The 26,381-nt window shown below is 41.8% G+C and overlaps 1 protein-coding gene across 3 annotated transcripts; it reads right to left on the bottom strand.

Moving 5' to 3' along the window:
* Positions 1-2,353: 2,353 nt before the first annotated feature.
* On the bottom strand, positions 2,354-25,691 carry LOC119654857 (KAT8 regulatory NSL complex subunit 3). Of its 3 annotated transcripts, none has more exons than XM_038060439.1 (8): positions 25,199-25,691; positions 18,855-19,150; positions 11,992-12,376; positions 11,789-11,930; positions 11,330-11,627; positions 11,098-11,245; positions 10,806-11,037; positions 2,354-4,139 (listed from the first exon to the last, which is right to left on the bottom strand). In XM_038060439.1, exons 1-8 carry the CDS (start codon positions 25,319-25,321, stop codon positions 2,581-2,583), a joined length of 3,183 nt encoding a protein of 1,060 aa, XP_037916367.1. In that variant the 5' UTR covers positions 25,322-25,691; the 3' UTR covers positions 2,354-2,580. The 3 variants fall into 3 exon arrangements, with proteins under 3 accessions (XP_037916367.1, XP_037916368.1, XP_037916370.1); XM_038060440.1 differs by lacking the exon at positions 25,199-25,691 and adding an exon at positions 19,338-19,548; XM_038060442.1 differs by lacking the exon at positions 25,199-25,691 and adding an exon at positions 19,259-19,548.
* Positions 25,692-26,381: the final 690 nt, after the last annotated feature.

Consider the following 26,381-nt stretch of genomic DNA (forward strand, 5'->3'; position numbering starts at 1 on the left):
GTTCTCAGTGTGGTGAGACTTTAGTGTGTCGTATTATTTGAGCTTAAACAAAGGAACCGAACAATCAATATGGAGGAGTACTGTCGACAATTGAACAAATCTGACATCCAGAAACGGCCAGGACGACAATGTAAGACCACACACATCTTTGGAGACTTGTAAAAAAATATTGGATCCTGGATGTGATGTGTTGCCCCATTGAGCCTATTCGTCTGACCTTTCGTTGGCAGAGTTACACTTGTTATCATCATCATCAACGGGCCAACTACCAGTATTCGGTCTAGATATGCCTTAGTAAGAAACTCTAGATATCCCGGTTTTGCGCCGAGGTCCACCAGTCAATATACCTACAAGTTGTCCTGGCCTACGATATCATTCCATCTCAGGCAAGATTTGCCACATCTTCTTTTTATTGCTCATACATTTCGACGTTGTGTAGACTACGGAATCGTTAATCTTCCTGTAGGGGTCTGAAAGTTTTTCGAATGATTCTTCTCTCGAAAGCGGCTAAGAGTTTCCAATTTTTCCTGCTAAGAGCCCCAGTCTCCCAGAGGGCTGAAAGCATGATTGCTTACTACAGTAAAAACTTTGATCCTATGGACAGACGTTTCGACCGGAATAGTTTTTATAATCTGAAAGAGACTCTCTTGGCTGCCACAAATCGTACACGGATTTCATTGTCAAAGCAGTTATCGGTTGGGATTTTTGACCGTAGATAAGAGAAATTATCTACAAAATTGTATTCTCCTATTAACAACAATAACTGTTTCCAGTTGAGCAGTGGCATCTTTGGTGGGGTTGGGCATTTTTGGTGCTGATGTTACCATCATGTATTTCGTTTTGTCTTCATTAATGGGCAGCCCAAGATATCACATAGATCACCGCCTGCTCGATTTGGATGAATGCCAAGCGCAACTCGTTATGTTCTTCCCGTAATACTGATATCGTCAGTACGGGCCAGTAGTTGGATTGACTTGAAAAGGATGGTGGGTCTCGCATATACATTAGCATCACGATCAGATTAAAAACGATGCTTGATACGGAATTTTTGTCTTAGACGATGGTGTCGAGAGTGAGTGATCCTGTTGTTTATATTGGGCCTCACATAGTGGTCAGGGTCAGTCTTATAAATTTAGTCGGCGCGCAGAATTCCTCACGGTTATATACAGCTTTACTCTGGCTATACCTGGCCTTGAAGTGGATGAAAAGATGATGGTATAACTGATGGCCATATTCCAACAGATTTTCTATCACTTGCACTATTACTGATTCGCGTGCAATGAAGCTTCTTTGGTATGGGCGGATAACATATCCCCCGTTGTCATCCAGGGGGCATTGATGCGCTGCCCCAAATCTTGAACATAAGTTGATGAGCCGCCTAGTGTAGCTGGTGTTCTTAATATTAAATAAGTTTGAATGTGATCCCATCGGCCGATGATGTGCACTGACCGTTTCTTCCATGCTTGGCGGTGGTAGCTTTTGTCCGTCATCGTCAGTTGGCGGGACCTCCAACTCGCCGATATCCTGGTTTTTGAGCAGTTCTTCAAAATATTCAACCCATCCCTCCAATATACCCATTATTTTGTTAAGGGAAGTTGCACTGCGCGTCTCATACCGTCAGAAAATATATTTCGCTTTTTATTTGAATGATGAATGTATAACTTAATCTTACTGACTTGTAGGTAAAACTTGTTCACAGTTCACAGATCTTTTGATTGTCTTAGACTTTCTTTTTCTGTCTGCAAAATCATCTCTTCGCTTAATGGAATTCGTGATGCGTGCCCGCGTTTTTTGAGATTGTTGCATTGATCGATATGCTAGCTTGAAATTATCGTCGAACTGAGGCCAAATGTGTTTGTGCCTGGATTAATGATAACGTCCTTCGGGTGCTTTTGAGGATCATTTGTCAAGACTTTTGTCAGCGGCGATTATTGCGACATCCATTTCTCTTTTACAAGCATTGCGGAGAACTTTGCTATGGATAGCTTCAGTGTATACTCTCATCTGATTGCTATAGGAGATTCGGAGTGGTGTTGTTACATGAGCTTGGAGATTCATGCCAATAAGATAGTGGTCCTCCCCGCATATGTTCTGACATTCGTCAAGGCTGACAGGCGGCGTAAACCTAATTCCTGCTATTGGATGGCTGCTGAAATATTTTTTCCTCATAGGACGCAAAACAAAAGCTTGTATGCAAATTCCTGCATCGATTTTTGCTCTGTCAGACCCGTCGGACAGTCCTACAACAGAGCAAAATTGCAATGGCCATCACCAAAGTCAGGCAAGTATCTAAAGAAGGACTGTTGGAATATAGTGGATTATCGACTAATTTCTCTGAAAACAAACAAAAATCATCATTATCGACAAAACCAATCTATATTTGATATCATTTTAACTTTTATTTAATGAATATGTATCCATTTTACATATATTTCGTACATAATATTACAGTGCAATATAAATTCTAAATATAGATTACAAACTATGTATTATTCCTCCCTCAAAAAAGCTGAGGTTTCCAAATAATCTCAACATTTACAACTACAGTTTCCAATCACATCTATGACTAACCACTGTTCACTATTGGCTTTCGTTATTAGTAGCGGCGTCATTACTTCCACTACTACTGGTGCTCGTCACACTCGCTGCTGCTGTACTCGTGCTCACTGCACTTGATGCCGCCACAATTTGACCGGTTGCTGACGATACAACGATGGTCTTTGCAATTTCGCCACTTTGTCCAGTTGCCGGCGAAATTGTTGCTGTTATTGTGGGTTTGCCTTGAACGAGATTCACAACTTTTCTGACCGTCACATTGCGATTTAGGATTCCTGGTTTCAGCACGGGTATTGACTTCAGACCACCCGGTTTAAGGAGAATTGTGGGCTTCATCTGACTCGTGGAGTCACCCACTTTTATCATGTTTTTAATTGTCGTTTTGTCTGAATCCACATTGATGATTATCGGTTGGAATTGCTTGTTGAGATTTTGCATGGTGCCGATGACTGTTTGTTGGGCTGGTGATTGATTGGAAGTTGTTATCTGGCCGGAACTTGTTTTAATGATGTTCGCAAGGCCAGGTTTTTGAATGGTTACGGTGGTCATGGGTTTGTCAACAACTGCATCGCCACTGCCGTGTGGACCTGCCGGTCGTGTTACCAAACTTGGCGTTGATGTTTTGGGATTGGTGACAACTACTTTAGCGTACTTGAGAGGCGGAACGCTTTTTGAAATTATATTTGGACACGGTTTCATTGTATTTCTATTAATGAACACGACCTTATTTGCTTTTGGTTTCTGAAGGGTTCCAGCTGTGTTTAGGATGAAGCTCTTCGCTTGTGAAACATTTGGAGTTTGCTCGGATCCAGTGACTTGGTGGGGTTGCGAAGTGATTATGATTTGAGAGGCAGAAGGCGTTGATGACGTCGACGGGAGCGTACTGGCTGTATTTGATCCAGATCCAGATAGGGAAGTGTCATGAATATTTCCGTCGTTATCAGCGAATATAATTGGAATATCGAAGATGTTAGTATTTGAGAGATCACTTGTAGTTTTTTGCACATCACTTTCATTGCTGACGATTGTAGACGATCCTGTTGCTGACTTTAGAACTGTGTACTTTGTCGGGCTTATGACTAAGGGACTTGTCGTTGGCCCCTGTAAATATTGTTGTCCAGAAGGCGTAGATTTGACCGTAAATATCTGTCCTTGACCTCTTAAAGTATCACTTCCAAGCCCAGATGATGTTTTGATCGTATAGATTTTTTGCGTATTTGCTTGCGGCGGTTTTATCTGCACGAATTGATTCGAAGGTATCATTTTGACTTTCTGTACAGTTCCTGTTGCACTTCCAGCAGGCCGTTGCATCATTGGAACCACCATTGGAGAGCTACGAATATTTGAAATGGCCCCAGTCGATGTCTGACGGATTTCAAGTTTCGGTTGCGAGATAATTTCATATTGCATCATCTGGCCGTCGTCTCCGATTTCTTCTATTTGTGATGTATTTTTATCGTCATCGGGAAGAATGCTTTGGATAGCCATGTTCAGAACTTCAGGCGAAGGCTGGGAAATTAACTTTTGTTTCGCTGAGACGGCGGACGCCGTTGTTATAAGAGGACGAGTGCGCGGCCGACCGACTGTGATAAGGAAAGTAATGGGTTAGAAAGTGTCATGCATAGAAAATAACTTAAAAAATCAAAATATATCAAGTTCTAAACTAGTGCAATAGCAAAATACCGTAACTGGCTGGAAATATGAACTTTCAAAATTCTGGCCAATTTTCAAAATCATAGTAATATGCTAGAATATTTTGAAGCTTGGACACTGTGTAGGCGCAATTTCATGGTTTTTTCTTTGAGGTTTTCCGATTGTGTATTTACTGAGAATGAATCCGGTCCCTGCACTCTCCATCTTTCAACAGAGGTCGAAATTGAGACCAACTTCGGAAAGTCCTAATCGAGAACTTCGATGAAAAACATTGCATACCATCCCTTTTGCATGTTGGTGACCCTCCCCAAGTTTTTCAAAAAAGGTTGACTGACGGTTTCGTCCAGGACAGAACAATACATCAGGCTTTGTCTCTGCCCTAGGAGTAGCGTGACCGAAAGTGGCGACGGATGGTAATCACCCCATTTTTATATAATCATAAATACAACATGAGTGTGAATTATATTGAAGTGAAATCCGTCATATGTTCAGACTTAAACTAAACCGAAGTGAAATGTTTGTTGAGAATGCAGCGAGTCCTAAGTCCGCATCCACTTGATGACAAACCGGGCCACTTGGGAGCAACTTATTTCCTACTGGTCAACGTACCTCTCTTTTTGAGTGAAACACCCAATTTTTTTGTAGAAAAGGTTGATTGACGGTTTCCGGGTCCGTCATAAATTGCATGCGGGCTCAAGATTCCCTGCATTCTAAAATACGTCCCCGTGTATAACCATTTCTGAAGCAAGTGCGTGTGACAACCCGAGAGACCTGTCCTTAGTTTGCCAGATCTCCGGTGGATGCATATGATATATTCATTTGATGGTGTGCATGCATGGGCATGTTTATGCACAGGTCGGGTAGGTGGGAGGAAAACGCGCATCCGTCAGCAAAAATGGTTAGGGGAGGTCACCCAGAATAATAAACCAATGTACAAAGAAAGAAGGTGTAAAGCTACGGTGCAGTGAGTTTTGAGAGTGGGCAAGCAGGCTCCCGGTCGTCGATATCCTTCGACTGCAGTGCCTCGGTGGTGGGCACCTTGTCTACCGTGGCATCCAATGTTATAAGCAGCTTAGAGAAGGATGTGTTTAAACCGAGCACGTCGCTTCTAAGAACACGTATGACAAAAGCGCAGAAGGATGCGCAATCCGAGCGTAAAAGGTCACAGGCGGCTCCTCAGGATCGAGAGCGGCACTAATTACTTTTACACCGTGTACGCATCACAGGCAGGTTGACCTAATGCCGAGAAAGATGCCAGAAGGCAACTTCTCGATGCAAAGACCTGTAACGTGCCTGCTGATGACTACATCATTGCAGGCGGCCTTAATGGTCATGTGGGTAAAAACGCAGACGGCAACAGGGGTCACGGAGGAAAAGGCTTTAGAGCGCGCAATGAGGATGGCGAGCGGACACCCATTACGTCATTGTAAATATGAACACATGGTTCATCAAACGATTGTCTCATCTTCCTACATTTTATAGTGGGAACAGTAGATTCAAATCGACTATATTCTCATAAGACGCCATTTTACCACCGTCACTGTCTGCAAAGCCGTTCCGTATGAGATAATCGCACCTCAATATCGGCCGTTGATTGCTGTCTTGCACCGAGAAAACAGCATATCAGTGCGGCTCAAGTTGAAGAAGCAATAAAACCAATAAAATCGGGGGAAGTAACAGGATCTGACGACATCGCATCTAAGCTTTGGAAAGCGAAGAGTAGGGACCTAACACTGGGTTATTAAGGATAATAAACTACAGTTCCAATAAGAAAAAAGAAAGGTAGTCCAGCCCTCTTTACATTGCATTCTGGAACTGAAAAAAGCGTTTGATCGTGGGCTGCATGAACTCGTCTGGTATGCTCTATGACAATATCTAATGCCAGAAGAACTTTTCCACTGGGTTCAGTTGATGCAAAAGGTAGAGTTCGAAGTGTGGCGGGTGTATCAAAACCGCTTCGTGTCTCTGTTGATGTTCATCAAGGAAGCGCCCTCTCACTATTCCATTTTGTTCTTATTACGGACACAGTCACACGGGACATATAACATCTAGCACCCTATTCACTGCTTTATGCAGATGTTGTTTTCCTTGCTTTTCCTAAAAATGGAATGATCGCTTCATGCAACACGGTCTCAAATGTAATCTGAATAAAACAGAATTTTTGACTACCGCTCCCCATGACATAGGCGTATCATTGTCAATGGCAGTGATCTGCCCAAAACCCAGCTATTTAAATATCTCCGGTGAAAGCTATTAGCCAATGGAGAACTATGTTGTGAAATTGCTTCTCGTATTAACGCAACATGGATGAAGTGGCATTTCACAACTGGTGTTCATTGTGATCGGCGTATTAACGAACGTCTCGTCTAAAATTTACTCTAATGTCTTCTGTCCTTTATGGTCCTGAGTGTTGGCCGACTATGAAAAGACAATGACGGCGTCTCGCGATAATGGAGACGAATTCAGGCCTTTGATAGTACAAAATGGCGCAACCGATCAGGACTAACCGAGCCCGCTTGTGAATGGGACAAAGGCTAAAAAAAAAAGAAAGGTAAGGGACCTGGACCATAGTAGTTCCTTAAACATACCAAAATGTATAGAAACAAGAATGGCAATCACTCTGGAGAAAATGGCTGTGGAATAGAAGTGCAGTATGGAAGAGTTTCACCATTTATTTTACTTGGCGTGAAAATTATTGAGCTGTAGGAATTTATTAAAGAACCAAGTAATCAAGCATATGATTAGAGTAATGAGGATTCTATACAACAAATCGTAGGAACATGAGAAAGAATCGAAGGAGATCTCTAAAATTACTCCTTCGATCGTAACAGAGTCAACGTGAAATCCAGCCGTATACTGGGCCGAAACAAGGGGATTCATGAAAAAGGGAGGCGAACACCCAGGAAACTAGCAGTTTCCCAAAAACAATGCGTGTTACCCACTTTGAGGAAGGGTCCTAAAATCTCGGTAGGTAGGAAAATAGTGCCTAAAATATACTAGAGTCGCCAAGGGAGCTGAAGTAAAATGCAATCCAAGTCCGTGACGGTTGGGTCAAAAACTGTAAAAAGAAGGAGAGAATGAGAATCCGTCCCAAGGCGATCATCATTTCGAGCACGGGTTGTATGTCTTACGGAGACATACTAAGAAAGATGAAAGCTCAATCTGATCTCAAAAACCTGGAGGGAAATTTAAGTAGAAACCGGAGGAACCAAAAGGCGATCTCATGTTCAGCTGAAAAAGTCCAAAGAGAGCAATTCCGAAGGCTTCTGTAACCAGGTCAAGAATTTAATTTGGTAAAATTCTGCGGTGCGTGTTCAAAATGACGAGCTCGCTATACAGTGTAGGACTAGATGAGATCATTTCTAAGGCAACAATCTGCAAGTTATAAAACTTGTTTTAAGCATTGTAAGCCTCAGCTTATGGAGATACACAGACGGCGATCAACCGGTTACTAGCAGAGGCAGTGTGCAAGCTGCTGAATGTCAAGAAGGTTCGTATCAGTTGATCGGTTTGACTGATGTGGAGAAAAGAGTCATATTGCCCGGAGATGTAACAAGAATCCCAAACGCAAGCTGTATGATGAAAAGCAGGGTCTGGACAGAGAGCATATTGTTGAAACCGTCAAGTGTTCTGAGTTCGAAAATGCGATCAATGCGGTAGGAAAATGAATTTGATCCAAATCAATCCCAATCACTGTGAGGTCGCTAAGGGCCTGTTCCCGCAAACCACCTACGAATCGGAGTTGCAAGCGGCTATAATAAGCCAACCTTTTAGAAATCCTAAAAATGTCTCGGAATGGAGAGTCCGATTCGATTGTGGATCTAACTTTTCTTAGTCCTTCACATACGTTGTCCTGGGACGTCAGCGTACACTACAATGCACAATGACCATCAGAAAATCGTCTTTGATCTGAAGAACAGTTCGTTCAACAATGAGAACCCCAAGCTGGTCTATGCTTTCAATTGATGAGCAAACATTTATAGATGTATGGTTGGACTAGGACCTATACAAAGCACATCTTTGGAAAAAGGTGACGACACGCGTTGCTTAGATGCCGAAACGCTTTGGTCTCCATAGAAGAACATCCAATTGTTGGTGGAATAGTGAACTTCGGTCGCCGTGCCATCGGACCAAGCTGCCCAGAGAGTAATGGGCGGGATGGAGCAGTGTGTCTACAAGAAGAAACTTCAGCTTTATAGCGAAGCAAGAGAGTCTACTTCAAAGAACTCTTTGCAGAGGCGGACATAAATCCATGGGGAAGCACCTACAGGGTTGCAATGTAGTGATTTAAAGGTCAGACGGCTCCGCAAATTAGATGTACTCATCTTCTACTGAAAATTATTTAGGGTTTGTTTCCTCAGGAGAGCCAGGGCGGTAACGGTCTCCAAAGATTTTTAGATATGGCTGTAATACGAAACAAGTACTGGAAGTACTGGAAATTTGCAGTAGGTTGAAAAACAACAAAGCACCGGGCCTTGGCGGTATACGAAACAAAGCCCTTAAGCTGGCTACTACTCGGCTAGGTGGATTTTTATACTCAATGCGCAACTAAGTTCCCAGGTTTCACACATAGACTACTTTAAATATTTAAAGTTCTTATTTTTTACTGCTTAGACATTTGTCAATAATAAATTGCCATAATACCAACACATGGCAACGCATTTGAGAAAATCGATCTGCAAGCGTTATTGGATGAACACCATACGCAAGCCCAAAACCAACTTGCGGAGGCATTAGACATAACTCGCCAAGGCATCAACAAATCGCTGAGGAAAGACAATGCTCTGCGTGAATAGTGTATCATGAGGTGCTGAAATCGCACGTCAAGGAAGATCCCTATCGACAACAACTCATCAATTTGAACCATGCATTGCTCGAAAAATGGCCACAATGTAATACGAGGCACGAATGTGTGATATTTCAGCACGACAACGTTCCGTGGCATCACACTCCCATCGTTCCCCCTCTGATTATCATTTATTTCGGTCGAGAGCGGCTTGGCTGAGCTACACTTCACTAATTTCGAAGAAGTTCAGAATAGATTGGTTGAATGGTTTCGATTCAAAGACACTTCATTTTATCGTCGCGGTGTATATGTATTGCCGGAGAAATGATTAAAACAACTTGAAATTTAGTTGTGCACCTAGTAAGCTTTGCCGTTGATTGCCGCACCCAATTACTTACTCCGCTTGTAGACAGCGATTTAATAGGCAGAAAGCTCTTTAACAAGCCACACAATGGACCCAGGGAATACATTGTCTTCACGGCTGTTCCAGGGGGGCCTGTGCTAGGATCACTATTGTGGAACATCTTATATAATAATGTCCTCAAAGTCCCAGTTGCTAGCGAAGCCATAATCGTGGGTTACATTGATGACATAGGGATGATTGTTGTTGCAAAATATCTCGCGGACGTGGAGTTGTATTCATCCGAAGCAACCGCTGTTATAAAGTGGCAGAAAGATGCAGGTTTTGCATTCGCCGTGAATGAAACAGAGGCGGTGCTTATTACCAAGTGGCGGCTGGAAACAGCCGCTCACACCAGAATGGGGAACTACATGATTACTTCAAAACCAGCAATCAAATACTTTAACGTGATAATTCCGAGATTGAACTTCAAGCAGCATTTACAACATGCTTGCAATGGCCACAATGCACCCGTTAGCTGCTTATAGCTAGAGTGATGATCTCTGCATACCACATGAAATGCTGAAAAGAAGAACGCGGTTTATAGACTGCCTTAAGGGTGCGCTTTGGTTTTATAACAATCACGGACGAGGCAGCCTACGCAGTAGCTGGAATGATGCTGATCGACATTTACAACAAGCGGACCCGATTCTTCCTCTCCTCAGTGGCAACAACGGTTGGAACTGGCTGAAAAAGGTCGATGGACTCCCAGCATCAAGGTGTTGACGCAGAGAGCGCATGGTAATAAAAATTATGATCTGACGCAATTTATCACTGGATATGGCGGATGCTGTATAGGTTTGAATTGAACAGAGGACCCGAAGCATGTCCTCTTCTATTGCCCTAAATTCGCAGAGAAAAGGAAGAATAATCGAGAAATGCTTGCGTACCAGAAGAATTGGAATGCAGTTAACCACTTGGTGGGACGGATTCACTACAGGCTGAGCGATTCAGAGGAACCGAGAGAGACGCGATTGCGAATACAATTGACGGGCAGAGGGAGAGGCTACAGGTAAAACCTTGCGGTGGTTCTGAGGGGAAGAGGACCAGAGTGAGGGAGTAGTTCTCGTGAATAAGACTCATACACGGTGGTATATTTCTGTATCTTTTAAGAATTTTCACTTCTGAAAAAGACATACATCGACCAAATTTTGATAAGATTTTGTTTTATACAAAACCTTAGGCGAATAATCCTTAAAAGTTTGTTTCCTTGTTCTTACTATTCCAGCCAATTAGAATCAAATAACGAACAACACAAAAGTAATTAAAAATTGATACCTTTTCGTTTAACTTGAAAGGGATCGTCATTTTTCAATTTTTTAGGAGGTTCTTGATTAATATGCGATTAGAAATTAATGAAATGAAATGGACACGACATAAAGACATGCATTAAATTCTTAAGTAACTTACTGATGGTGGTTTGACGATTGGCAATAAATTTGCCACTCTTTGCCGGTGTAAGAGCTTCTGTATCGGATCCTTGACTCTGTTTTCGCTTTCGAATTGCTGGATTTCGAACTCCACCTGCTATAACCCTCGTCTGTTGGGCATCATGCGTATTCACGTAGCTTATATTGTTCGTTGGCTGTCGGGGACCAGGTGGATTTGTGATACAATTCCGGATGAATTCATAAATTTCGTCCTAAATTAAGTTTGGTGCAATTAATATTTCAGATTTCAAGAAGGACTTTTCTTAGCTTACCGTCACCATGTTGTCAACCATTGATTGGGTGACATTGTCGATCCTTCTTTTATTCTTGGGAACACGAAGCGCATCGTCGGCTGATCCAACAACGACCAAGGAAGTTTGTGATTGCATCTTTTCACGTAATGATTCGATCTCTTCTTGGCTGAAAATGGACAAGCAAATCCATATTATTTTGAAATAGTTGCATTATTTCTTTTTGTTTGGATTGTGCTGGATAGGATTTTACCTCGATCTCGCTGAATTCTGTCCAATAACAAACATAATTGGAGTTGTTATATCGAGGATGTGATCATCAGGAGCACCTCGCACTCCATTTACTGTGTTGTATGCAAAACCCATGCACACGATGCTGTTTACATTTTCAGCTAATGCGATTTGCAAAGCTAGAGCAGCGCCAGCATTGAATCCAATCAAAATGATGTGGCGACTGGGTTGTTCTGTGCGAAGTTCCTGGATTTTGGCTCGCGATATCGACACTATGTGCTCGGCCACTTGATCAATTGGTTGTTTGTGTAAAGCGTTTGCTGCAAGATATAGGGATCAGAGGTTGAAATCGAATGTTGAAGGTACAGTTTTTCCAAATTTACGGTTAACATAAGAGGATACAGCCTAAATTTAAGAATTTCAGTCCTAGCTTTGTAATTCTACGAAAAAAACAACTTCAAAAACGCACTAAACTACTTACCAACTGTTTGAGGATTGATTTGGACTATTGGTGCAATAGTTGAGAATAACTGGTACCACTTTTGCAGCCTTGAAGGCAATGGACCAGTTAAAGCTGTTGAAGGAACTATCACAATAACACAATTAGCGGGGATTTTTCTATTCTGAAAAGAAAGCAACATTTCTATTCAAAGCAAATGTATTTCAAGACAATATGAAACTTACTTTTTGTGAAACAATTGGATCCCATTGTTTCTTCATCACAGGCGTGAGCAATTCTTGGTTCACATTCATAGGACGACCGAAAAGCATTTTATCCATTAGAGTAGGGAGTTTTGTTTTAAGCGTTTGCAATATATCAAGATATGAAGCCATATATGTTGGCGGCAGATTGTCCATCAGTATTCCGTGGATCCACTGTGTAAGTTTTGGCTCCCATGATACGGACGCCAACGCCTGACGTACTCTGTCCACTGATCTGTCAATTATAACACGACGTTGAACAGGTTCATGTTGTCGTCCGTTTGTCGCGAGTCGAGCTAAGTGATCCATGTCAAGTACACGAGCTATGCGTGCGAATAAACGCTCTTGTACTAATGTCCATCCGGTTCTAGAATGAAATAGGTGGAGTGCTATACTCACTTTCAAAAAGAATGTTTACTGAATAGAAATTTGACCAGAAATTAAGTTAAGTGGCAAATAGTGAGTAGTGAGATCACTATCGAGTCCAAGCCGACGGTAAAATACTTTGGTATAATGAGAGACTCGAAACTGAATCTATTCAAGCAGATTAGGAATTATGTGTCCGACTAATGGCCAATGGCGGGGATTACGTTGTGTGCCAGTGTGGCTTAGTCCGTTTTTAAGGTTTTGTTTGTAAAACAAAACCTTATTAAAATCGGTTTACTGTCTGTCTGTCTGTCCGTCGCACGCATTTTTCTCGGAGACGGTTGTAGCGATTGGCACCAAATTTGGTAGAAAGGTGGGAACTGTGAACGCTCACGTATATAGTGAGTTACATCCTTTTACGTCGAATTTAAGGGGGGGTCCCCATACATGCAAAAGGAGGGTGTAAATTTTTTTTTCATCAAATATAGTCATGTGGGGTATCAAATTAAAGGTCTCGATTAGTACTTTTCGAAGCCAGTCTTAATTTTGACATTTGTTGAAAAGGTGGGGGGTGTGGGGAGTTGAAAGTGGTCATTTTTTTAACGAACCCATTCTCAGAAACTACCCAACCGAAAAATCTGGAAAAAATCAGGGGGCTGTCACTATATGGTGCCTAGGCTCTGAAATACCCTCCAGACCGATACCTATTCAAATAAAGTTAATAATAGTACATTACTATAATTTTTAGTAATTGACAGGAAAACCCCCCTTAAGTTCAACCTAGAATCGCAAAATTTTGCAACAATATAGGCTACAGTATAGAGCATGATCCTGCCAAATTTGGTGAAAATCGCACTATTACTAACAAGGTAATACTAAGTCAAAGCTGTCGCTTCTCTGCAAATTCGAGACTATGAATGTCAATATCACTTGAAAGTGGCTATTTTCACATAATATATGCATATTTTACGTGTTACATGCTAATGGGACAAATGCATACCCAAATCTCTTTATAAAAGAAATACACAAAACCTTTCATACCTGAAGCGTCTAGCTTCCGGTTTCCCGACTTGTTCTTTGTAGCTGCGAAGTAAACAGATGTATTTTAATTACCTAGCGCATATTCAATAGTGAGAGACGTTGCGAATAGCGTTCGTCTACCGCACTGATTGCAAGCCGATAGCAGGAGTAATTCTGATTAGTCTACATGCCACGGAATAGGTAAGAAAGCCTTCGTTCGTGATGGCTCGTACTTTCAGCAATCTTGGGAGAGCGAATCGAGAGTAGATGACTGCGAAACTCGTTAGAGTGGGAATAATTATTAGCTAATGCAGCTGGTCAACGGGGCGGGTATTTTTTATCGTACCTGCACAAAATGGAGAAATGACAATGCTTGCCACTCTTTCTTTTCTGCAGAGGGCGGGATCCCTATTGATTAATGCCGTATTGCGAAGTGAAGGACATATGGAGTAGAGCGGCGCGAAAACAATGGAGATAGATGTGTGAGATGGCAGGATAACTGAACTATAAATTCTGCCCTGAGTAATCCTAGCTCGAAGTAATATGACAAACGATCCCGTTGTTTTAGCCGGAAATCTGCTGCTATAAATGTCGCTCTTCACCTCCCTATTTTAAAAATTAGAAGTGAATTCTTAGAATTGGAGTCATACAAATTATTTTCTGTTTGTCGCAAAAGGCGATTAAATAAGATAGAAAGTCGTGGCCCAGAAGCCTGAATATCGCCTTGAATAGGAACTGACCACACAACTATGAAATCTTGCTATTGAAAATTGCTCATGATCTTTTCTGTGATAAGCGGACTATTCAAGATAACGATATTGAGGGCCACCAGGATACTCGCTTTCTTCATTCCGAACGAGAATTCAAGCGATATAAGCTGAACATTTTGAGCCTAAGTGAAATGGGGTGGTGGATTTCCGATGCGGTGGAGAGAGATGCGTTGTATGAGCAACTGCAAACAGTTCAGGAGGGGCTTCCTCAGTACGACATTGCGATGGGCAATGTTATCGCTGGCCGTAGCAACAATGGTGAATGATTTATAGACATCTGTAACTTCCACCCCCTCATCATCGGCGGTATATTCTACGAGTACAAGGCTGCCACATGGTCAGTTGGGCTTCGGTTGACAGTTTAAAAACTTTTAATCATATTGACCGTATCGCGATCAGCAGTAAATTTTGGAGTGCTGACATTGGTCTTGAAAGGGACAATCATCTGATGATCACTTAGCTTCGTTTGCGTGTCGCTATTATATTTGCTCGCAGAACAGAACGCTGGCTCCACAAATCCAATATGAGCCTCTTCCGCAATCCGGCTGTCGTTCAGCCATGGCTGCTTAAGCGACGCAAACTCTAAAAAACACGTCCTAAAATATTGATGAGCACTGGCCCGTCGTCTGTACGGCCAGGTCCGAATTACGGAAATTTGATTGCTGATTAATGCAGTTGACAGGCTTCTTGTTGGCTGCAAGTGGAGCTGACTACAACGCGTTAGAGCGCCGTTACCGTGAAAAAGTGGTAGAAGTTTAACGTAACATAGCCCGTGGCGAAAGGAATTTCACTATTGCATTGGTGAGGCAAGCAGAAGTTGCCCTAAATAACAACGAATTCGCCACCGTATAATGCATAGCAAAAGAGATCGCAACTGGTTGTAAACCTTTGGGTGGTCCTGTAAGGGCCGGGCTTCTCGATTGCTATGATGAGCAGCAGCTGAGGAGACCGGAGTAGCACTTCGCAAATTTGAATCGTAAAATATTCGGGAAAGTCCAAAAAAGGGGATGATATGGTAAGCCACCTACTTGTGAATACGGACTGTTCCTCCAAACAAGCAAAATTATCTTCCACGCACTCAAATCGATATTTACGTGCTTCCTGCTGTTGCGAATTTACTAGCTGAACTCATTCAGGAAATTATTAGTGAGTATTTTATTTTGTGGCTGACACTTTTGGGTGGAGGCCGAGGAGTGATTCAATGGACCATGTCGTCTTTCCTCAAACACCAAAACTATGTTGATGGCAACTTCTTGCTCTCTTACTGAGTCATGACTCTGGCCGAAGACTGAAGATAAATACTAACAAAACACCCCAAAATGTACAAAGAAACACAGGTGGTCTGCAAAGCTGAAACCTCTTTTCCGGGCAAAATACCAAGCTTTCAGAAACTTTCGAACAATAGCGAATCAGTAAAATTTCTATCGAGGCAAGAAATAACTGGTTACAGATTGTGAGGGAGGCAAAGTGGAAATCCTGGCATAACACGTGGATGGACATTTCGGACTGCAAATCTTCCAAAGATTTCTGAAGATCATCTGGCGCAAAACTCTTCAGGATCCAAAGTAGCATCTCGATGCATGAGACGACACGAAACTCTAAACCTCATAAAAGAATACTATAACAATGAATCCGTTTCCTTCCCCTTGGCTCAGGCTATCTCCTTTGCCTCCCAACCTTTTCCCTGCAAGTATTCCAGAAGGTTCTCGACAAACACAAAAAGCGCTCCACACCAGGCAAAAATGGGATCATTTACACCTATGTCCAGTGGCTGAACCAATTGGCACGAGAAGTTCTTCTGGATGCGTTAAATGATGTATAACTATTTCAGAATGCACCAGATGATTGGCGTGAGATCAAACTAGTCCCGATCCCCAAGAAGGATAATTCTCAAAATGATCTCAACGACTTTAGGCCGATCTCTTTCTTCAATATTTTCTCCTAGTTAACAAATGCCATAGTGAAATCCAGGCTTGTCCTATCTCTGGAGAATCTCCGCCTGTTCCCAGAGAAAAGTTTTGCTTACAGGAAACACAGGTCTACCTCCTCGTGTCTACATATCTTATTACTTCACACTGCCATTGAAGAGCCACAACATGTTCTGTTCCTGGTCTATCAGCAAAGCCTAAGAGAGGATGGACTTGTCGCTCCTTATAGAAATCATGGCTGAAATGTATCTTCCCGGTGACATCATCCTATGGATATGGAACGCATGCGCAATAGGAAGTTAACAATGCAGGGCCATTATGCCCTGATAAACAACCGCATTCCCAAAGTGTGTGTCCTTAGCCCGTTCTCGGCTTAACATCAACAATGTCTATCTTGAGCATAAAAAGTGAATTACATTCTTAGGAAGAATCATCTCTGCCTCTCTCACAATGAAGGAGCACATTAAATACACCTCGGATAAGGCCATGAAGGCGACCAGGGGTATGAATGTTGCCATCGGAGCTGTTTACCAATCCTTGACTATGCCTCCTCTTCAGTATTCGCTCCCAAATACCTTGAGACGAAAATCGAATCTCTCACGGCAGCTTCGTTGAGGCGTTGTCTTGGCCTCACGAGACCCCCAATGCATGTCATCATTGCGCTAGTGGGCGAACCTCCTCCCTCTTTCAGGAGATCTTTACTAGCAATCAAAATGTTTAACCCCTCTTTTTATGCCCTCATTAGGGACAATTACATCACCTCACACTAACGACTGTTTTCAAAAATGTTTACTCTATCCTAGAAAACTCACACGCGTTCAAGCATTTCTCCATATGGGGATGACGACCCCCCTACAGAGCGGATCTTGCCACATGTGGTGAAATCGAAGTTTAAAAATGAGAAGCTCTTGGCTTTACAATCCTGGCAACTGATGCCTCGGTCGAAGCGGTAAACGCTGGATGTGCGGTTTTCTCAAAGATATAACAACTCTGCTCTATACTCAGAACAACCAAAACCTCTGTTCTCTCGGCTGAGCTACTAGCCATTGTCCAAGCAATCAAACTATCAGGTACGGCTAAGCTAAAGAAAATCCGCCACCTCTGTTAGAACATATAAGGGGGCCAATATAGACTCGGATCACTATCTCGTTGGCATGGTGCTCCGAGCTCGAATTACGACACCACCTACAATCCCCTCTGACAATCAGGTGAGAGTGAATACTGAAGCCATTCACAACACAGCCCTCCGTAACACATATAAGGGGAAAATAGATGCCGCAATAACCGCAGCTAACAGATGTCCTGGAGATGCATCAACAAATGATCTTCACAACTACTTGAAGGGCGTTGTTATTCATACGGCCATATACATACTTGGCCCCAGCAACGGAAGGGAAGAATGTTGCATTCTCAAAGAACGATTTGTTTAAATATGCAGGCGATCAACTACACCAAGTGGTTCATCAACTGACGCTCAAGGTATGGGGCAGCGAATCAGTGCTTGACGATTGCCATCTACCCCATATACAATATAAAAAGGGGAATATCACGCAGTGCAGCAATTAACAAGGTACCACGTTGCTGAGTACTATCTATAAGATGGAAAAACTGTTGGAATATGGACATCAGTTGCACCATCTCTTTATCGATATTAAAGCCGTCTATGACAGCATAGCCAGAGAATTCGGTATCCCGACGAAATTAATAAGACTGACTAGGTTGACCCTGACCAATGTGTGAGGCCAGATAAAAGCAGCAGGATCACTCTCAACATCAACAGCGGTCTAAGACAAGGCGATGCCCTGTCATGTGTACTCTTCAATCTGGCCCTGGAGAAGGTGATTCGCGATGCAGATGTAAATGTGAGAGGCACCATCCTCTTCAAGTCCACCCAACTACTGGCCTAAGCTGACGATATTCACATGAGATGTACAGTTTACCTTCATCCAGATCAAGCAGGCGGTATGAGATTTCGGACTGCAGATTAATGAAGGCAAGACGTAGTACATGGTGGCAACGTCAGTGCCAAAAACCAAAGAACGAACAACATCAAATCGCATTGGTCAAATGAAAGCAATAAAGATAGGAGACTACAACTTTGAGCCCGTTGAAAATTTCTCCTATCTGGGGTCGAAAATCTCAACCGATAACAGCTACGATGATGAAATCCGCGCACGGTTGTTGCCAGCCAACAGAGCCTATTTCAGCTTACAAAACCCTGTTCCACTCGAAAAGTCACTTACTCTACAAGGTAATGATCTTGCTAGCCCTTCTGTATTCCTCGCAGACCTGGGTTCTCAGCAAGAAAAATTGCAGACTCTTGGCCGCGTTCGACAGAAGAATCCTCCGAAGAATTTTTGGCCCCCTACATGAGGATGGACGATTCCATAGCCTACATAACGAAGAAATCTATGAGCGATACTATGACCGTCCGGTTGTGGATAAAATCCGGCTCAATAGGTTACGGTGGGCGGGTCATTTAATGATGAGGATGATCCAGTCCGGAAAGTCTATAAGGGTAATATCTATGGTAGAAAAAGAAAACGAAGCAGACCCTGCCTGAGATTGAGCGATGACGTAGGTCAGGACGCCAGACAGCTTTTAGGGATATCGAATTGGTGGACTTCGGCGCAAAACCGGGATGTTTGGAGTTCCTTATTAAGGCAGGCCTAGACCGAATACCGGTGGATGATGGACAACAAGGTAGTCGCTAATACTAAAATGGAAAATTGAAATTTAAGGCGAAAAACCATTTACTTACTTGTTAATTCGCTCTTCCCAGTTCTCATCGTCTGAATTCAAGTTCCGTACACTGTTTGCCACACGTGTACATTCATCCATTGCTTCCTTGGCGGCTGTTTCATTGTACGAAGGGATCGGTGGATGGTTTGCTTCATCCAAATCAATTCCCTCGTCGATTGGATGACTGTGACATGACGGACACTGTGGAGGTCGGTGCACCATCAGCGTTCTTGTGGTTAATCCATTGGCGCCCTCGATGGGCCGGGAATCCCGTGAGTAGCTGTGCTCCATTTGTATTGCGTATTCAGAGTAAACCTGAAGATAAGGAAGTGGACCTCAGTCATTAGAACGAACTTATCAGACAAAGTGAGGTTAGAAAGAGTTTCAACTGCAACAAAGTATAGAAAGGTCTGAAAATCATGCGATATTATATAAATTTAGTTGTAGTCACTATCCCAATTCCTTTACTAATCGAAATGGACATCCAAATATTCAAACTTGCCACTTATTTGAGAAATGCTTATCACGACTAAAAAGGCCAAATTTTTCACTTTTTTACACAAAACGGTTCACGTACTGGTGATACAAATATGATAAAACAATAGTTAAATAATTCATGCACAATTCAATTGTTTTATAGCGAAAGCTGAACGTAATAACAGCGAATACGAATATTCTGATTAAATAAACAAAAATATTTTGCTATTTGCCAATATGGCTACAATCGCATCATTGAGGTATTTCCCTTCTCATCAGGCAAGACTGACAAGAACAGCTGATGTCTGGTTGGGAAGATTTTTGGGAAATTTTTTGTAACATAGTTGTGTAGGGTGTTTTGGAAATTGATTATTTGGAAAGTTGAATGTTGAGAATGGAATTTTTTATAATTGATACTAATATTGAGTTTCTCCATTTGTGGGATTAATTATGAGCAAGTAAAATTTTTTATTTTATGAGGGCATTCAAGCAAAATGTATGATTAGAATAGTACAAAAGTATTCAAATATCTTTTGAAAAAAAAAATGTGTGCGTATTGACTTTAACTAAAGTTTTTAACATGTGACAATTAAATACATAAGTTCCAACAGAAGTAGAGGATACTTTACTAAATGACTAACACTACAGGTGCCCTTTGCCAATATTTGTATGCTCATGAACTATGTTAAATATGTTGTACTGGGTGATTTCAGCGCTAAGCGTGAGAAAGAGTAGTTTACTAAAGAATTAGTGGGGCGGTTTCTACGATGTTATTAATGGGAAAAGAGTCGGGGCCATACCCTTTACATATAGCAGCAAAATGTGCCACACCATCGATATGTTTCTCTAATAAGAAAATACTCAGGAAAACGCTGGGCTCAGCAGTTGGGAGGATTACTAACCGTTCGACCTCAAAATCCCATTTAAGGCCGCTTCTACTTTGGTAAAAAGATGTTCATTTTTTTTTTGTAATAGAGTTCTATTATAGAACCTCCGGCGATTTGGGTTTTGACACAGTGTTGCTATACCCTCTTCGAATATTTGAGATTTTTCACTTTTCATAATGGGTAAATCTGCGGAGAGAGCAATGACACTTCCGAGTTTCAAGGATCAAGAAAAATCTTAGACACAATGAGGGAGGATGGTTATTGCGTATTTTATTTAACAAAATTCAAAAGGTCGGTGGACTTGGTTGGATGACAGAATTTCCAGATAGCTACTCGAAGATAAAGTTGAAGATAGACCACCAGCTCCAAATCCTCGAAATAGACCATTTCGTATGATAGTAAGAAGAGAAGAATTTTAATTAATTGGTTATTTGGATAAAGGGGCTTCAATGATCTGCCAATACTACGCTAGTTTATTGGGCCAGGTGTACTGCGGAATGCTGCTTCTGCAATACGATGGGCCCGTTCACACTGCTTGGGTTATGAGGGACACCCTAAATGCTATAGCATTCACAGAAGGTGTTTCGTGGACTCAGATTTTTGGCCGACAGTGAGATTAAGGCGACCGTAGAAAACCAGCTTGAAGAGAAATCTAGTGAATACTTTTTTTCGGAAGCGTAAAGACGTTATATTGGTATCGGATGGTTTCCATTTTGCATTCTACTGTGCCGATCATATTAAAATCCCTTGGATGGTGATGTAGTAAAGGGCAGAGTTTGAGATAGGATCTAAGAGGTATTGAAATCCAAAGTGTAGTCCAACATGAGTGTATCTTACCACCGGTCATTTGTCATCTCGTTATCGATCTCGAACCTTGGTAAAGAATTTTGATCGCTTCATGGATGTTGGTGCAAGTACCTATTTATTTATTTGCATGTCGCTATGTGTCTTCACAGAATTAAAAAACAAATTCAAAGAAAATGAAATGAAGAAAATCATCAATATCTGAAGCGCCGAACTTATGGTTTCCCAGGTCTCACTTTTAATGTCAGATTTGCGGCCAGCTTTTCTGCTCTTCGCAGTTTGACAAACGAATTCCAGAATTTGAGAGTCGCCAAGAATATCAGCTATTAGGGATCATCTTTAATCTGGGTATAGTACAGGCTCATTGGAGGTCATCCTACTCAAATTTCTCGAAAACTTCGCAACAATTTGTATTTATAGTAGGAGTAGCATCTTGAGTACGGGCTGTATTTTTTTATTTCCAAACTTACAGATTTTTTTGACTTGATGATTTCCATGGACCTTTTATTGAATTTTACCCCATAATATTCTTGTCCTCACCGATCAACCAACTTGTAGAAATATCCTCTGCCACTCATGACCGCTTGCTTCCCATATAATCGACAGGTAGGTAGTTTATTCGTTAAAAACGATGAAATTTGTTACTTCTCCCTATTATTGAAGACTACTTTGACTCGGCCACGTTGTACTTGCAAAAAAGACTGTTTTTTAAGGTTTTGGGTAAAACAAAACTTTATTAAAACCGATTTGCTGCCTGTCCCACGCCCTTTTTTCCAAAACGGCTTAACTGATCCGAACGAAATTCGGTGGACAGATTTGAACTATGAAATCCCGCGCGTGCAGTGAGTGACATAAATTTACGTTTAAAAGGCGGCTACCCACACATACAGAGGGAGGATGTAAAGACTTTTTTCATCGAATATAGTCATATGAGGAGCCAAATGGAAGGTCTCGATTAGTACTTTCTGAATCTGGTATGGTTTTGAAGTAAATTGTGAAATCAGCGGGTAAAGAGTCAAAATGTACACACTTAAAGTGAGACAGGAGTCGTTTTCGGAAACAACTCAACCCAAAAATCCAAAAAAAATCAGAATGGAGGCTTGTATGAAATCTAGGCCCCAAAATATCTCCCATTCGGATATCAGCTCGAATAAACTTACTAATAGTATATTTCAAACTCTTGGAAATTGACTAAAAAAACTTCTTAAGTTCATCCTACGAGCACTAAATTTTGCAACAGCATAGGGGACAGTATGTCGTATGCCAAGTTTCATGAAAATCCGACTACTAGTATCAAAGTTATAGCAGTTCAAACTTTCCAATTTCACGCGAATTTACTGCATCTGAAGCTATGCTGACATCATAGTTAACGAGAATAGTTGACATTCGAGTGAAATATTAAAGAACCATATATGAAGAAATTAATTCTTCCCAGCCTTTTACTTTTTGCTGCTATTAGGTGGACCTTTTTCGGAATTTGTTTTTAGTGAACTTCTTCATATTTGCTAAAAATGTTGAACGCCTAGTGTGAAGTAATCGATGGAGCATTTTGCGGAGCAAATTATTTGTGTAAAAACTGCTGAATTTTAAATTATTATTCAAGTGCCACGTACTCAAAGTTCCTCACATTGGGACACACGAAACCTTTTATACCTGAAGCGTCCAGCTTCCGGTTTCCCAACTTATATTCAGCAGTTGGATTATAGGACAATATTGAAGGGTGAAGTGGCGTTCCACAGCTGGTGTTCTTTATGATCGCCGTATCACTGAACGTCTCAAATCTAAAATTTACCCCAATGTCATCCGTCCTGTCGCTATCTACAGTTCTGAGGGTTCGCCGACTATAAAAGGCAATGAATGGCGTCTTTGGAGACGAAAATGTTGCGTTGGACTAGTGGCGTGACAAGTTTTAATGAAATCCGAAGTGAGGATAACTGCGATCAATATGGGGTTGCACCGATTGTGGTAAAATTGTAAGAGAGGCGTCTTCGATGGTATGGTCACATACATCGAAGTCGACGGTAAGCGTCCAAAAGGCCGGTCGAAACAACAGTGGCTTTATACACTGGATGGGGATTTGAAAGCCTCGCTATTACATCCAGATCAGGCATTTGATAGAACCAAATGGGGAAACTCATGAGCCGACCCTGCTTGTGAACGGGACAAATGCTGAAGAAAAAGAAGAAGATTCAAGGAAGTCTTCTAAACCAGTCATCTAAAGCTGCTTGATTGCTACACTTTTCGCAGACTGAACCAGTCCGTTTTATGAACTGTTTGGCATTTGCACGCTCCCTTCCTTTCAATCCTCCTCCTCCTCTTTAGAGCTAGCATTCCAAAACCTTACGCCCTTATCTGTCCAAATGAGAGATAAAGTGCTAAGGAGAATTCACAATTTGACAATATGTTCTTTTCATCACCCCTGGCGCTTCAGGTATGAAATGTTTTGTTTGCTTCTTCTGTGAGTATATTTGAGTGCAGAACTATCCCGTTTGTATGTAGCCCGTTATGTACATGCATTGAGCATGTCAGGCTACTCACTTTAGTGTGACATTGATATTTAGTTGCAGTAAATTTACACGACAAAGTCAACTTTGAGCTACTGTAATTTTGTTAGTAATAGCATGATTTTGATCAAAGTTGCAGATAACATGCTTCATATTATATTCTATATTATTACAAAGTTTTCTATCTCTAGGATAAGCTCAAGGGGGGTTTTTACTCAATTTACCCAAAAATATGGTAATATACTATTATCAACTTAAGTTGAGCAGATAACGATATCGTATTTTGAGGCCTGAACATCATATAGAGGCAGGTTCGTGATTTTTTTCAGATTTTTCGGTTGGGTAGTTTCTGAGAATGGGTTCGTTAAAGAAATCATCAGTTTCCACCCCTCCCACTTCCCGCCTTTTTAACAAATCTCAAAACAAAAATCGACTTCGAAAAGTACTAATCGAAACTTTTCATTTGATACCAAAAATCACTATATTCGATGAAATTTAAATTTACTAAACATCTTTATCGATGGCCCATCTATTTATATAGTCGAGGACGTTATCATTTCATAATCTATCATCTGAAGTGTCATAAAATGTATGAACGTACATTGTATTCTCTACACCACGAGGTCATCCCCAATAAAAACTACAAAAAGAGGAAATAAAACAATTGCCAATAGCGTTATTTGCATAACGCTGTCAACAATTGGTTAGTTCAGCTAAATTATAAAAGACTCATCCCAATTCGACTCTATTTCATCTATTTTCTAGATTGCATTTCCTACCTAGTGGCACCCTCCAATGAACGGCCAAACAGGTAACTCCAGTCTTTTGGAACGGTGAGTATCAACCTCATTTAAACCTATAGTGTTTGCTTTGGGGCTCCACGAAAATCTTACTGCGGAGGGAACCACCCCCAGTTCAGCAGTTACTAACAACCTTTGTATATAATCTCCAAATTTATTGAAACTGAAGGAAAATATTCATAGTATAGCAAATGGTGGCCTGCCAAAAAAACACACCTTTTGCCTCTCATATTTGGAGTAAATCCATAAATAAATAAATATAAATTGATTAATTGCACAGATGTCAAGCAAAAGTATCAATTTTTCTTCATCAACCTTCGGTAGCCATAAAGCGATTCCTGTGGACCAGCCTATACGAAACCCCGTTTAATTAATCTAATGTCGCACATCTGTTGGGATGGAATGTATGACTCTCTAATCGCACACTAATCGCAGTAGCTAATGTTTGTAAACAATGGGTTACGATCAATTTAGATCTGGCAACCCCATGCGAGCGAGATTCTAGAACAGAAAGGGAAAGTCATCCGCGGGATTCAATGTAGATGCAGACAAGGCGACCTTACTGACATCGATGTTCACTTGTTTGTCCCCAGCGAAAGGCCGGCTCTGTCCCATGAGGCGAAGAATTCCTGGAAGAATGCGGATTAGGAAACTACGCAGCAATGCACTTGCATGAACTGTCCGTTCTCAAAATAGAATCTTGGATTTCGCTGCCATTCCGACACAGGCTCACTATGGCGCAATGTGACATTTGGAAACTGCAATGGTTCATCAGCGGCCACCGGCGCATTATATTCACCCCGGTAGTAGCACCGCTGACCACCCCTGAACATTTACTTTCCGCCTGATTTCCGCAAGGTACCTAAGTAATGATGCTTGGGGTGCACTTACTCGCTTCCAGTCATCCAGAAAATTGTTATTGTTGTTGACCACTTCGTCGATTATGCACTTCCTGAAACCATTTTGTGTTTTCCGACTTTTCCAAATTGGCATCGTCTGTCCCTGCACGGACATTTTCGCGAAACTTGTTTCCTCGTTATCTCCCGGCTGAGGCGACCGGGCCAAAAACAAAACACCACAGACACGGAAGACGACGACCCCGCGCCCGTTACTGAACCGCGTCGATGTTCACAGCACAATTTCCGACGATTTCGGGAGGCGACACTTTTTTCTTCGTAGCAAAACCACTTCCATCACTGATTTTAGCCCATGACAGCGGCGAGGCGGCAACGATAGGGGCGCAATTCTAGTCGTCACGCTATTTCACAACCCGCGGTGGCACTTTCAGAAGCTGTCCTTTCGTAATGTTCTGTCGTCTTCGAATTTGACACGGCGCGCGCGAGACAACAAATCGCAAGCCTTCGCGGTCCACCAACACGTGAGTGAATTCGCTTGTTCGCTCGTTCTTGAGATCTGTCATTGGCAGTGAATTGGGGAAGGGAGCAAGAAGTAGGTGGGGTAGCTTTTTTCAAAGGCGGTGAACTTGTGTGGTTTGAATCTGTGGCTAAAGCTCTATGTGTGGTGGTGTTGTGCAATATTCGTAATAATATTTAAAACGGTTTTAAAAACTAGAAAAACTCAAAATTCAACAAAAAATTTCGGTTCTCGCCTGTTCTGTTAAAAGTGGAAAAACGAATCATTTTGTTTTTTTGTCGAAATAAGAAAAACGGAAGGTCGCGGTTCAAATCTCGCTGGTGGCAGTGGGATTTGTATCGTGATTTGACGTCGACACCAGTCGACTCAGCTGTGAATGAGTACCTAAGTCAAATCGGGGTAATAATCTCGGGCGAGTGCAATGCTGACCACATTGCCTCCTACAGTGTTCTGTAGTGTACCGTTACGGTCTTGAATGAAGTTCTCTAACACACTTCAAGACCCTGATCCAACATGGATTGTTGCGCCAATGATTATTATTATTATTAAGAAAAACTGATTTTTGAAAATCGGGCCCCACTTCATTTTTGCAAAAATTCATATTCTGATAAACGTGACATTCTTGTCTCATCTTAAACAAGTCGGAATACCGGAAGCTGGCGCTTCAGGTATAAAAGTTTTGTGTTCATCTTATGTAAGA

The sequence above is a fragment of the Hermetia illucens genome, chromosome 4, assembly GCF_905115235.1.
Source record: "Hermetia illucens chromosome 4, iHerIll2.2.curated.20191125, whole genome shotgun sequence".
In the NCBI taxonomy this organism is placed as follows: domain Eukaryota; kingdom Metazoa; phylum Arthropoda; class Insecta; order Diptera; family Stratiomyidae; genus Hermetia; species Hermetia illucens.